Consider the following 11,051-nt stretch of genomic DNA (forward strand, 5'->3'; position numbering starts at 1 on the left):
TTTTTTTTTTTTTTTACAGATGAAAAATATACAAACTTTTTATGGAGTGTAGTGGACAAAAAGGGTGTGCCGGCTGCAGAGAGCGGCATTTCTGTTGCTGCTGAGGATCTGAGGTTGTGAGGAGCTGAGGGAGGCTTGTCTGTGAACATGAAAGAAACCTGACAGCTTAGTCCTCAGAGTTGGGTGCTCCTCTCCTTGAACAGTGTGGGGTTCACTGCTGCACTTCATGAAGGCCACAAAGCATCTATAAAACTGTGAGAAAGTACAAAAAAGAGGATGATCAATGCCAGTGAAACTTAAAAAAAAGACATGTTTAACTCAGCTAAATCTGCCTGAAAAGTTATTATTGTTTAAAATCTATGATATATTTAGAGCATTTATATAAAGGAGAATATAACCCTGAAATTAAGCATTTTGTTCGTTCATGCAGAGCCCTTTCCCCTTGTATTCACAGATACACATAAACTGTTTGCAATATGCTTTACAAAGACTGATGCACGTGTACGGCATAGACATCATAATGTTTAAAAAAAGCGTATCATTGCTTCTCTGATGATCATACTCATGTCAGTGCCATCTATGGCCACAGCTCCTTCCACAACCCAACCTTCTCCTTATGTGCTGTTGTTGCTGATTTAACTAAGATTCATGTTCATGTATGCTCTTATTAAAGGGGACTAGTTCTCACCAGAATTCTTGTTCCTACTCAGATTCAGTAGACTTTTCTGCCAAATCTATGTAACAATTAGTCGTAAATAGTTAAAGCTAGTGTACTTATTATTTTTCCATAAAAACCTGTCATCATATTAATATTTATGTGGTCTGAAAAGAAACTAAACTTTGACTCTTTGCTTCATCTTTAGGTGCTTAGAAGCTGTATGACGAGGGACTTTAGACAACAACAGGTCTTTTTACCCCGATCAGGTGAGGTTGTGTAAAATGTGGGAACAGTGCATATGTGGTGTGGTGGTTCAAAGGGCTAAATAGGGGACTCTTCCTTAGCGTAATGGGGTTTGAAACCTGGGAGAAGCCACTCGTGAAGCTTGACTTTAAGCTTGACTATTTTTGCACATCTAAAGCTTGGGGTTGTTCTGTTTGGAGGGGCACAGAACAGAGAGGAGAGGGGGGAAACTGCAGGAGGAGGGCTGTATTTTCAGATCTCTGCCTACTGCCGCTTAGATTTCTTAAAGTGCACAACTCAAATATATGAGTAGTCATAGAAATCCTGTTGAAAGAATGCTTTAAAATATAATTTTGACATCTAAAAAATTTAATTGAGCTCCAGCATCAAGATGTTGTCTGACGAAGTCAAGACTTACTCGAAATGTCTTTTGAACTGAATGTGACCCCTAAGGAGTCTTTCAGCAGAAAAACACCACATCTGGCCCATGCACAGCTGTAGAGGAGAAACACCTCTTGAGGCTACCACCAACAGATGTATTCCATCTGGATTACTCCATTTGGTTACCAAGACTGAGGTGTGTCGTCAGCATCACAGAGGCCTGGGTGCCACTGAGTTCTCTATGTACATCTCAGTTCAGCAATCTAGTGTACCTCAACCAGCAGATTTTAGACAACCTACTTCAATCTAGCAACAGATGCAGTACAGACAGCTAGTCACCGTTCATCAGCTCTCTGCCCCCAGTTCTCACCTGGTTGTTGAAGAACACGTAGATAACGGGGTTGACAACAGTGCTGAACTTGGCCAGGATGGAGGGCACCACACTAGCCATGGAGGTGACCAGTCCCGACCTACCAAAGGTGGCTATCAGCGCCATGATGCCGTAGGGCATCCAGCACAGCATGTAGCAGGACACCATGGACAACACCATTGCCAAAATGTGCTGCTCTCTGCGTTGAGCTGCCATCAGATTAATCTTACCCACCTGGAGACATGAAAGATAGGTAAGCAAGTGGTTCAGCAGTTCAAAATGTCAATGAATTTCTGTTAATTAAACAATACAGTTTAGGGAGTGTTTTCATGCCTCTCCTACATGCATTTTTGTTTTACTTTCAAGTCCCTGTGTTTAGTTTCATTACAATCATTATCTTACTGTGTCCTGTTACTTAAATTCACATTACGCATAAAATATGCACTATCTGAAAATGTCATTCTTTGGTGCAAAAACAGCACTCTCTCTCACTGCTCATGGATCCAACCTGGAACAGTGAGATGCATGAATGGATTCAATGCAGCACATAACAGTACAGCAGCCATCTTCAATGAAATTGATTAGCTGTTCTCGAGTTAAAAATTGTAACCCATCAGAACAATGTGAAATAAATTACGCCAGAAAAATCAGAACAATTCAACACAAGGCTCATATGAGCTCGTTCTAATCACCAAAAACTGTGAGCTGTAGTTGAAAGCTCAGACAAAAACAAGTGAACCTTTAGTTTTGTTTACATTTTTTAGTCGACCCAGTCAATTTAAAGGGGTATTTAATATTGCTCCTACGTGAAGTTCAAGGTCCCCCAAGTTGTTACAAATCTGATCAAAATTAAAGCAATAAAGGCCAGGATATACTAACTGTACCATGTATGGGTCAAGTTCCAGGGGATCCTGGATCTTCTATTATGCAGTCAATGAAGCACCTTCATTGAGTCAAGTTTTTAATACTTTTTTTTTAGTTTTAAATATGACTCTAAGTTGAGTCAAGAAAAATAACCCTGATCATGTCAACAGCTTGAAAAACTCCCTCCCTACCTTGTTCTAAGTAAACTTAGCTCAAAGGTGATGTATGCAAGGTATTGAACATAGATATAGCATTAACAAAGCAGCAAACAACTATCCAGTATGTCAAAATACACTGGAATAATGGTGTCCTTAGCAGAGACCGAAGTTTGCACTTCAGCTTCTCTGGTCCAGCCGTTTATTCATACAGGTGTATGTCAGTGCATGTGAGTCCCTCCCTTTGAAACCGTTGGCCCTCCCCAAGCTCATAAACAGACATAGGGACTACTGACCCCACACTTGAAAAGCAGAAGTGCAGTCTACTGTTTAGCTGGTGCCTTAAAAATCCAAAGAGTTTTAATACTAAGTATTTTGTTATTCACCTAATTTCTGTGCGCTTGTTTCATTTAATCTCGGTATGAGCGTCTTTACTGCTTTTTCGAGGTTCCCCTCTGCCACATTTTTTGTCTGTTCTAGTCTTTGTATAACTCACATGACAGTGACAGTTAAAGTTAAGATAACAACTTGCTATGGTCATTCAGTGCTATCCCAGGCTAATGGTTGTGGCTTGATTATGTCTTGCTGGCTTTTGTGTACACAACCTTTCTGATTGGAAAGGGAAAGGTTGCTGGCATATTTTTATTTTATTCATTTATTTATTTTTGCTATTTTGTGCCATTTGTCAGTTGTTGACTCTCTGAAACAAAATAAGGGTTGATAGTGGACTCAAGTTATCATTATGTATGTGCCAAACTTAGTAGGTAGCTACAACACCAAGAAAGCCTGCTGTGTATGACCTGTGAACAACAGCTAGATGTGATAGATCAGCAGAACAGATCCAGCAGCAGTTTGGCCCCATTACACGCTTTGACATGGTTCATTACATGTGTTGTGCAGGTTTCTCCTGACGGGCTGAACTTGTATAACTGCGATGGGCTAAAATTAGCTCGAATATATCATAAGCCAAGTGGTTACAGCGGCATCTTGTCTGCAGTGACTGTCACCTTCTCAGTATTGATTTCATGCCCCTGTGGCCACCTCCTTAGGTAATTACCACTGTGATTCATATGATAGGGCTTTATGAATAAATGAGTGTGTCTGTCTTGTGAAAGAAGCCCTGCAGAAGAGAACCCCCGGCCCTCTCTGTCAAATTACTGCACATCTTACGTACACATGACTACACTTCTCCTTGTGTGGTATTAGGTCATAGCCCTTGTTGCTGGGTCCCCATGGTCATGACGTCCGTCAATCAGTAGTAATCTCTGCATGCAAGATTTGAGTGCTTATGCACTTACAGGTACTAGAGGACAGGATTGAAACATGAATGAAGCTGCAGAATTGTGCTCTTCTCAGTAAATCCATTGTCAATTCAGCAAGACACCACAAATATGGTAAACAGTGAATCACAAGTGTGTGTGATTACACAGAAAGCGGTTAAAAGACAGTGAGGCGACTGTAATGTGATGCTGTCATGTGGAGAAAAGAAACTTCAAGCTTGAGTCATACTGATGCTGCTGATATAAATGTCATCTCCCCTTCTGACGTGTCTGTTTAAGTCACCTCTGAGAACCCAGCAGAAAGCTCTGCAGACAAGATTGCTCAGTTTCTAAGAAAAGCCTACGGAGGGCTCTGAGTTGGTGCGCAGCTGAGCCCCAATTCACCGGTACAGTAATCAAGTCAGCAAAGCCCTTTTCTGCTGTGACTCCCTCGGGTGTACCGAGTTAAAAAAAAAAAAATGAGGTGCTTATATAACATCAGGTATCCAATAGTAACGGCCTGCTTCCACAATCTAAAAATACCCTCTAGGTGATTCGTTGATAGGAGTAATAGAAGCAAAGAGCATGGAGGAACCCAACACAACCTGGGAGCCCTTAATTACCAATTATTTGTGTGACTGGTGGATTTATGTAAGCCCCGCAAAGATGGGCATGAGTCACTGGGAACTGAGAGGGGGTCATTGCCTTCAAGAACCAGACTCTAAAACCCCACATGCTCCCCTGAGGACATTGGCCCTCAGTCCTTCTCCCGCTGGATAAATTGATTCTAAGATTGTAAACACAGACTGGTGGCTTCCAGGATTATCTGGATTGATGCTCCTTGAAATTACCTTGAAAAACACATGGCCAAATGCTACTGGAAGTCTGACAGCCATCGCTCAATCCCTGAGCCACGATCTTATGTCTAAAGAACACCTTGACAGCCCAGAGCTGTTAAGGTTTCATAGCGGAGCAGCCCGATGAGGTGAAAGGCAGCACTTTGGACACATTATCCAGAGAAAATTACAGGTCTACATATGCAGTGTTGAATACCGAACATTTATAAATGTATTGTTAACTGTCAGATACACTAGAAAAAAGGGGATAAGTGATGATGTAATGGGTCCGGCCATCAAATGTCAAAGCTAAATTCACTCCTACTGCAGTGAGACGATGAAAGCTCAGGCAAGGAAAGGCAAGTAAACAGACTAAAAGAGGGAAATGCTGTTGGACGCAACTCCATCAAGCAGCTTGGTTACCCTCCAGGGTGTGAAAAAGTATGTAAAACAAGACAGATGTATCTGAGGTCACATTGCACACATAGCTCTAAATTTAGATTCAAATTAATGTTAACTCTGAGCTGCCATCTGTTTTCAGTGGTTTTCTCTCACAGTTATATCGCAGGGTCTTCCAGTTCTGACTTACTCATCAACTAGACGTAATTAACTTATATATGTATATCTCAAAACCCACGCTGTGTCTGGTTAGTTAATTGTTAGTGTTATGTCGGGCAATGGTACCAAATGACATCCGTTATTTGAATGTTTGGACTCACCCTCCTGATGGCAACCAGGATTCGACCATAAGAGTAGACCATGAGCAGAAGGGGCAGCAGCAGGCAGAAAATAAAGAGACACAACACGTAGGAGACGCTGGTGGGTGAGCGGATGTGCCACTGGACAGAACAAGTGGTACCAGGACCCTCGGGCCCGTAGCTGCTCCAACCTAGGAGAGGTGGCAGTGTCCAGAGCAGAGAGTAGAGCCAGGAGCCTCCGATGCACAGCCAGGCCTTCCTGAAGTCTGAGATGTCAATCTGGGAGGACTGCAGCACGGTGGTGTAGCGCTCATAGGAGAGAACAGCCAAGGACACCAGGGACACAATGCCTTATGAGACAAGATAGAAAGAGTAGTTTCAATATATTAAACAGAGGTCACTCCTTAATGATTACTTAACCTTTGCCTCAATAACAACCCTTTGCTGACTGTCTGTCAAGACTTAATTCACTGTCAAATACAATGAAACTAATTGAACGAAATGATCAAATTATTTTTTAATTCTATGTCTGTGAACATCATGTGATATCCAATTGTATGACCTTTATTTCCTACAGATTTTAAATAGGAATGTACTGGATGTACCGTACAAATCAGCAGAGTAATTATAGTGTAGACATTATTGCCTAATTGGTACTCAGTGGGGATCACCTCTGTCGCTGACTGACTGCAGACCTGAATGCGTGAGCATAACAGGATCTTTTGTTGAAAAATTCACCCTCAAATGATCGAGTGCTGACTTTAATTTTCCCTTTGGACACTGGCAGTTTCTTTTTCTTTTGCAGGATTGATTCTGCACAGATAACTAGTATAGTATAGTATAGTATGGTATAGTATAGTATAGTATAGTATAGTATAGTATGGTATAGTATAGTATGGTATGGTATAGTATAGTATGGTATAGTATTGGAATTTGATGCAGATCAGTCTCAGCTGTGCTTTGTGAATTCTGTTACTTAGGATGCAAACACACTAAACTAAGACGTGGTTAACATTACACCCACATGCTGCATGTTAATATTGACATTGAGAGCATGATGAAATAGGCCTTTACCTCCCATGTCTAAATGCAGCCTCACATAGCTGCAAGTGTGGTTGTAGATTCTTGTTTATTTGTGGATTTACACTTTTCTTATTTAGTGTGGCATTCCAGTCCGATTTCAGCATCCCACATTCCCCGTAATGCCTTTAGACTGCCAACAGAGACAGTGCGTATTGTGTACTGGACGCTGGATGACAAGAATACCAAGGTTTTCCTTTACGCAACTAGAGCACAAACAACAAGCACATTTCACAAGGATCTCTAATTCAGGAGCAGCAGTGCCTTCAGCTGTGGTCAAAGCTCTTATGTCTACTGCAGTGTTTGTGTTTATGTGTTTTTTGAGTCTAGCTTGGGTTTGAATGGAAGAGTTGTTTACTGGAGAGCGGATGACCTTGTGAACAGGGGTGTTGCTTAGGAGTGAACAGAAAGAGAGGTCAAAGGTCAAAACTGAATGTAATCCGTCAAATGACATGTTGAACCTCAATCATCTTTACCTTGACACAAGATGAATAGGCTGTATGAGTGCCATATGTCCTTGTCACTGGCTTATTGTGTAACATCATACAGCTGTATGCAAGAGTTTGGGGCTTCTGGGGGAAAAAAAAAACTGTTTTACACTGCATAGAAAGTTAAAAAGGTAAATACAACCTCTGCAGCAAACAAAAAAATAAATTAAACGGTAATGCACTGAAGGATATCTCCATCATCATGCTTACCAGGTGGCAATGTGTTCTTTTCACAACCTCCTCGTTTTCCCCCCAAACATATCTTCAGTGATTGTGGTTCTATTTTAACTCTGTCAGAGCTTGTTTCTGAAATGACTTTGGCGTATCTAGATGTTGCTTTACATTCTTTAGACAATGACTTTTCACAGCTAAGGTTGATAAGTCTCGAACTGCCTTACAAGCCCTTAAGCCTTAAGACCTGGGATTTTACAAGCAGAAGACCACCTATTTAATTACTTTTTTTTATGTTTATGAGGAAAAAAAGCAGCAGTGCATCAACATTCTAGAAAAGCTCTTTTTTTCCTCTCTGTTTTCTGCAGAAGTTGCATTTATTTCTTCTCACTTAGTATGTCATCCAAACTTTTGCATAACTGCATTGGGCCAAGTTGTGTCATGGATCTGAATATGTTTTAAACTGTATTGATGATACATGCTGGTTTAACCCTATCCAGGACTTTTTATATTGCTATACCTAGAAGGTCTTTCCAGGAAAGAATATGTACAAAATATTTGTTGGTATTCATTATAAACTTTTAGAATATGTTAAATAGATTTTCTGATAAGTTGACGTATTATTGGTTCCAAATACATGACAAATGTCCCTCTTTTTATATTGAAGAGTTCATTTACAAAAACTGATAACTCCATCTTCACAAACCCTCAGAAAATCCACTTTTCCATCGTCTATCTCAGACAACATCAATCAAACTTAAGTTATCTCTATTTTTGTCACGTCATTTCTACTGAGTCAAATCCACTCATCTTCAGTTTGACTGATATTATCTCAAGCAAACAACAAAAATGTTTTCTGAAAATCTACAAAAAAAAAGAGTTTTTACAAATGAACTCTTCATATTTAAAAAAAAAAACAAACTTCAAAAATAATAATAAAAAAAACCTGTCACCTAAACCAAATGACCTGGGGTCCAAAAGACCCCAAAAGTCCTGAATGGGGTTAAAACAAATATAAGGGCTTAAAATGTAGGAATTTAGCAAAGCCTGTTTGTTTTCTGCTTATTTACCCCATGGTGGACAGTAACTGTGAAATGCATTTACTCATGCTCTGCACTTAAGTAGAATTTTGACTTATTTGTGTTTTAGTTGGATTTTTTTTGCCTACATGACTTCATTTTTTCATTCCACTAGAGGCATTGCTGACTGTATAATTAGGTTACATTACAAAATGACCACAATTTAACATATGATGACCAGTAAAGCTTTCTTTTAACACATTGTATGTAGCTAATAAAAAGCAATAATGATAATAATGACATTTCTACGATTTTTACAGGACTTTTTCTTGCATACTTTGGCACAGATGCACCCCTGTCTTTGAGAAAACCTGCTGTTAACTTTCTGAATTCATCACTAAACTTCCTACATTCAGTCCAGCTGCACAGAAAACAAGAGCAAACAAACCGAAAAAAAGAAAGAAAGAAAAGAAAAAGTTGCACACCATCACTCCTCATCCGTGCATCACTCACCAAACAGGGAATTGGCGAACCCGTACCACTTGCAGCCGTACTCTCCGATCAGCCACCTGCCGCGCAGACTCGCCGCGAAGCTGAACGGAGTCCCGAAAACGCACACCAGGATGTCGCTCAGGCTGATGTTGACCAGGATGAGGTTGATGGGCGTCCAGAGGCAGCGGAACTTTGAGAATACGAGCAGAGTGAGAAAGTTGTTGAGGAGTCCCGCCACTAGGATGAAGCCGAGGCATACTGCCACCACCGTGTGGCCGGTGCGACTCAGCCCGCCGGGGCTCTGGGTCGCGGCGGAGTCCCACAGGGAGGCGTCGGTGCCGAGGCTGGAGCTGGAGAGGGAGCTGTCTGTGGTGCTGGAGTTGCAACCGCGGATGTGGACGACCATAGCAGTGAGGAGATGGAGGGGCTGAGAGGAAGAGGAAGCACCACAAGCACCAGAGTCGCTGAGTGTTGCTGAGCCCCGGTGCACTTATACCTGCACTCCTATAATATATGCAGATACCCCCCCACCCCTTTCACTCTACCACACACACACACTTAATGTCTTCTTCTTCCTTTCTTAGAATCACTCCAGTTTTTTAGAAGGAATGCATTTGATCACAATGGCCTGTGTAAATAGAATAAATCCCCCCAGATTTGCTGCTTTCCAGCTGCAACGCCTTTCAATGCCTTGGCTGAGCTTATGAGGCGTGACTCAAATTCACATGTAGATCCATTGGGATTTATGATATTTCATGCCAGATATAGGCCAGATTAAGTGATTGTCCAATATAAAGTTCTAATTTTACAATCACACTGGAGGAAATTGCTTTGGTCGTTCCACTCCAGAAATACAAACTCTGATGCGTGTTTTTTTTTTTGCTAAGCTGTGCATTTCACATTCATTGCTGCTTTCTGTGCCACACAGCTCCTGCGTGTGGTTCAATTGTGCACAAAGAAAGTCAACACAAAGACACACCTGTTCAGCATTTTCTTCTCTGCACAGCTTCTCTGACCATTCACAGTATTTTTCTATGTTTTGTCCGATTTAAATTGCAATCACATGTCCTCTCTGGAAACCAATGGCTCCCATTCAGCTCTGTACAGTGTGACCTGACTAGAGTCCTGAAACAATTTATGAAGGTTTGAAAGAGGTTGAAAATTGTTCAAATGAGAGGTGATGGTCACAGCAATTGATTAGCTCGCTCACGTACGTATTTTATCAGTGCAAACAAATGTTCATTCTGTAGTGAAATAAATGAAAACCAGCAGAATACACATAAAACACTAGAGCATGCCTTGGAAAATGGTTAGCGATCAGAGCTGTAGCCTTGGTCTGAAATGTGCAAACCACCGGCATGGTCCGTTTCTGTTGTTCCTGCTCTCTATTGTTTTTTTTTGTTGTTGTTTAAAATCAAAATTCAAAACAAAGCAGACATACAAAGTAAATGACCACAAAGAAGGAGCACAGATAACCCATCAAGTAAAGCCCTCTTCTTTTTCATTCCTGTTTGCGCATTAGATTTCTCGTTGGGTATTTTGATAAAGCCAAGAGTCCACGCCTGTTGCTCCCCTACAGAACGAGCAAATGAAACCACAGTGGAGCCATGAATGGAAGGACTGACGTCATTTTGCTCTTTGACGCCACCATGGTAGGGAAGATCTCCATAATTCTCAACTGCTGGTGCCAGCTGGAACCCACATGCAGCAACCACGAATGCCTATTGTCCCCTCCTCTTACTCAGAAATCAGCATCATTGGCCTGTTGAAAGCTCCATGGGCAGTAATCACTTCAGACCCAATTGCCTCACTGCACTCTCTTTCCCCAAATATGGGCCTTAGATCGGCCTGATTATGCCTGACACAAGGTGAAAGAGGAGGGATTATGGTTTCAAGCCTACGAGGCTGCTCAATCCATGCCTGCCTCCTGGAGAGCTACAGATTGTCTGCTGTTCATCTTTCACACCTGCTGCCAGTCATCTTTCAACAGTATTCAAAAAAAAAAGAAAGAAAAAAAAAAGATCCCAGGACGATTGGTAACGAGAAGCCCCTACAGTACACAGTAGCTTCAGCTTCTTTTGCACCTGACTCTGGCTTTTCTGACAGCACTGATTCCATGTGAGCGCAAAGAGCAGTGGATCCTCCGTGTAGCCTTTATGCTGATCTTGGATTGGAAGACTGCAGACTGTTTCAGTGCTGCAACGTCAGCATTTCATATTCATTTTTACAATAGAAACTAAAAAGTTTGCTTAATTCAATGCATCATCTTACAAATTGTCTCCAAGTTTATACATATGGTGACACCATATTTCTGATTTGGTAGATGAGAGAATAATA

At 41.3% G+C, this 11,051-nt stretch overlaps 1 protein-coding gene across 1 annotated transcript; it reads right to left on the minus strand.

Annotated features, from left to right (window-relative positions):
- Positions 1-9,120, minus strand: tmtops3a (teleost multiple tissue opsin 3a). The gene is made up of 4 exons (XM_008307009.1): positions 8,736-9,120; positions 5,486-5,814; positions 1,653-1,886; positions 1-252 (listed from the first exon to the last, which is right to left on the minus strand). Exons 1-4 carry the CDS (start codon positions 9,118-9,120, stop codon positions 40-42), a joined length of 1,161 nt encoding a protein of 386 aa, XP_008305231.1. The 3' UTR covers positions 1-39.
- Positions 9,121-11,051: the final 1,931 nt, after the last annotated feature.

The sequence above is a fragment of the Stegastes partitus genome, unplaced genomic scaffold (assembly GCF_000690725.1).
Source record: "Stegastes partitus isolate 25-593 unplaced genomic scaffold, Stegastes_partitus-1.0.2 Scaffold2, whole genome shotgun sequence".
NCBI lineage: Eukaryota > Metazoa > Chordata > Actinopteri > Pomacentridae > Stegastes > Stegastes partitus.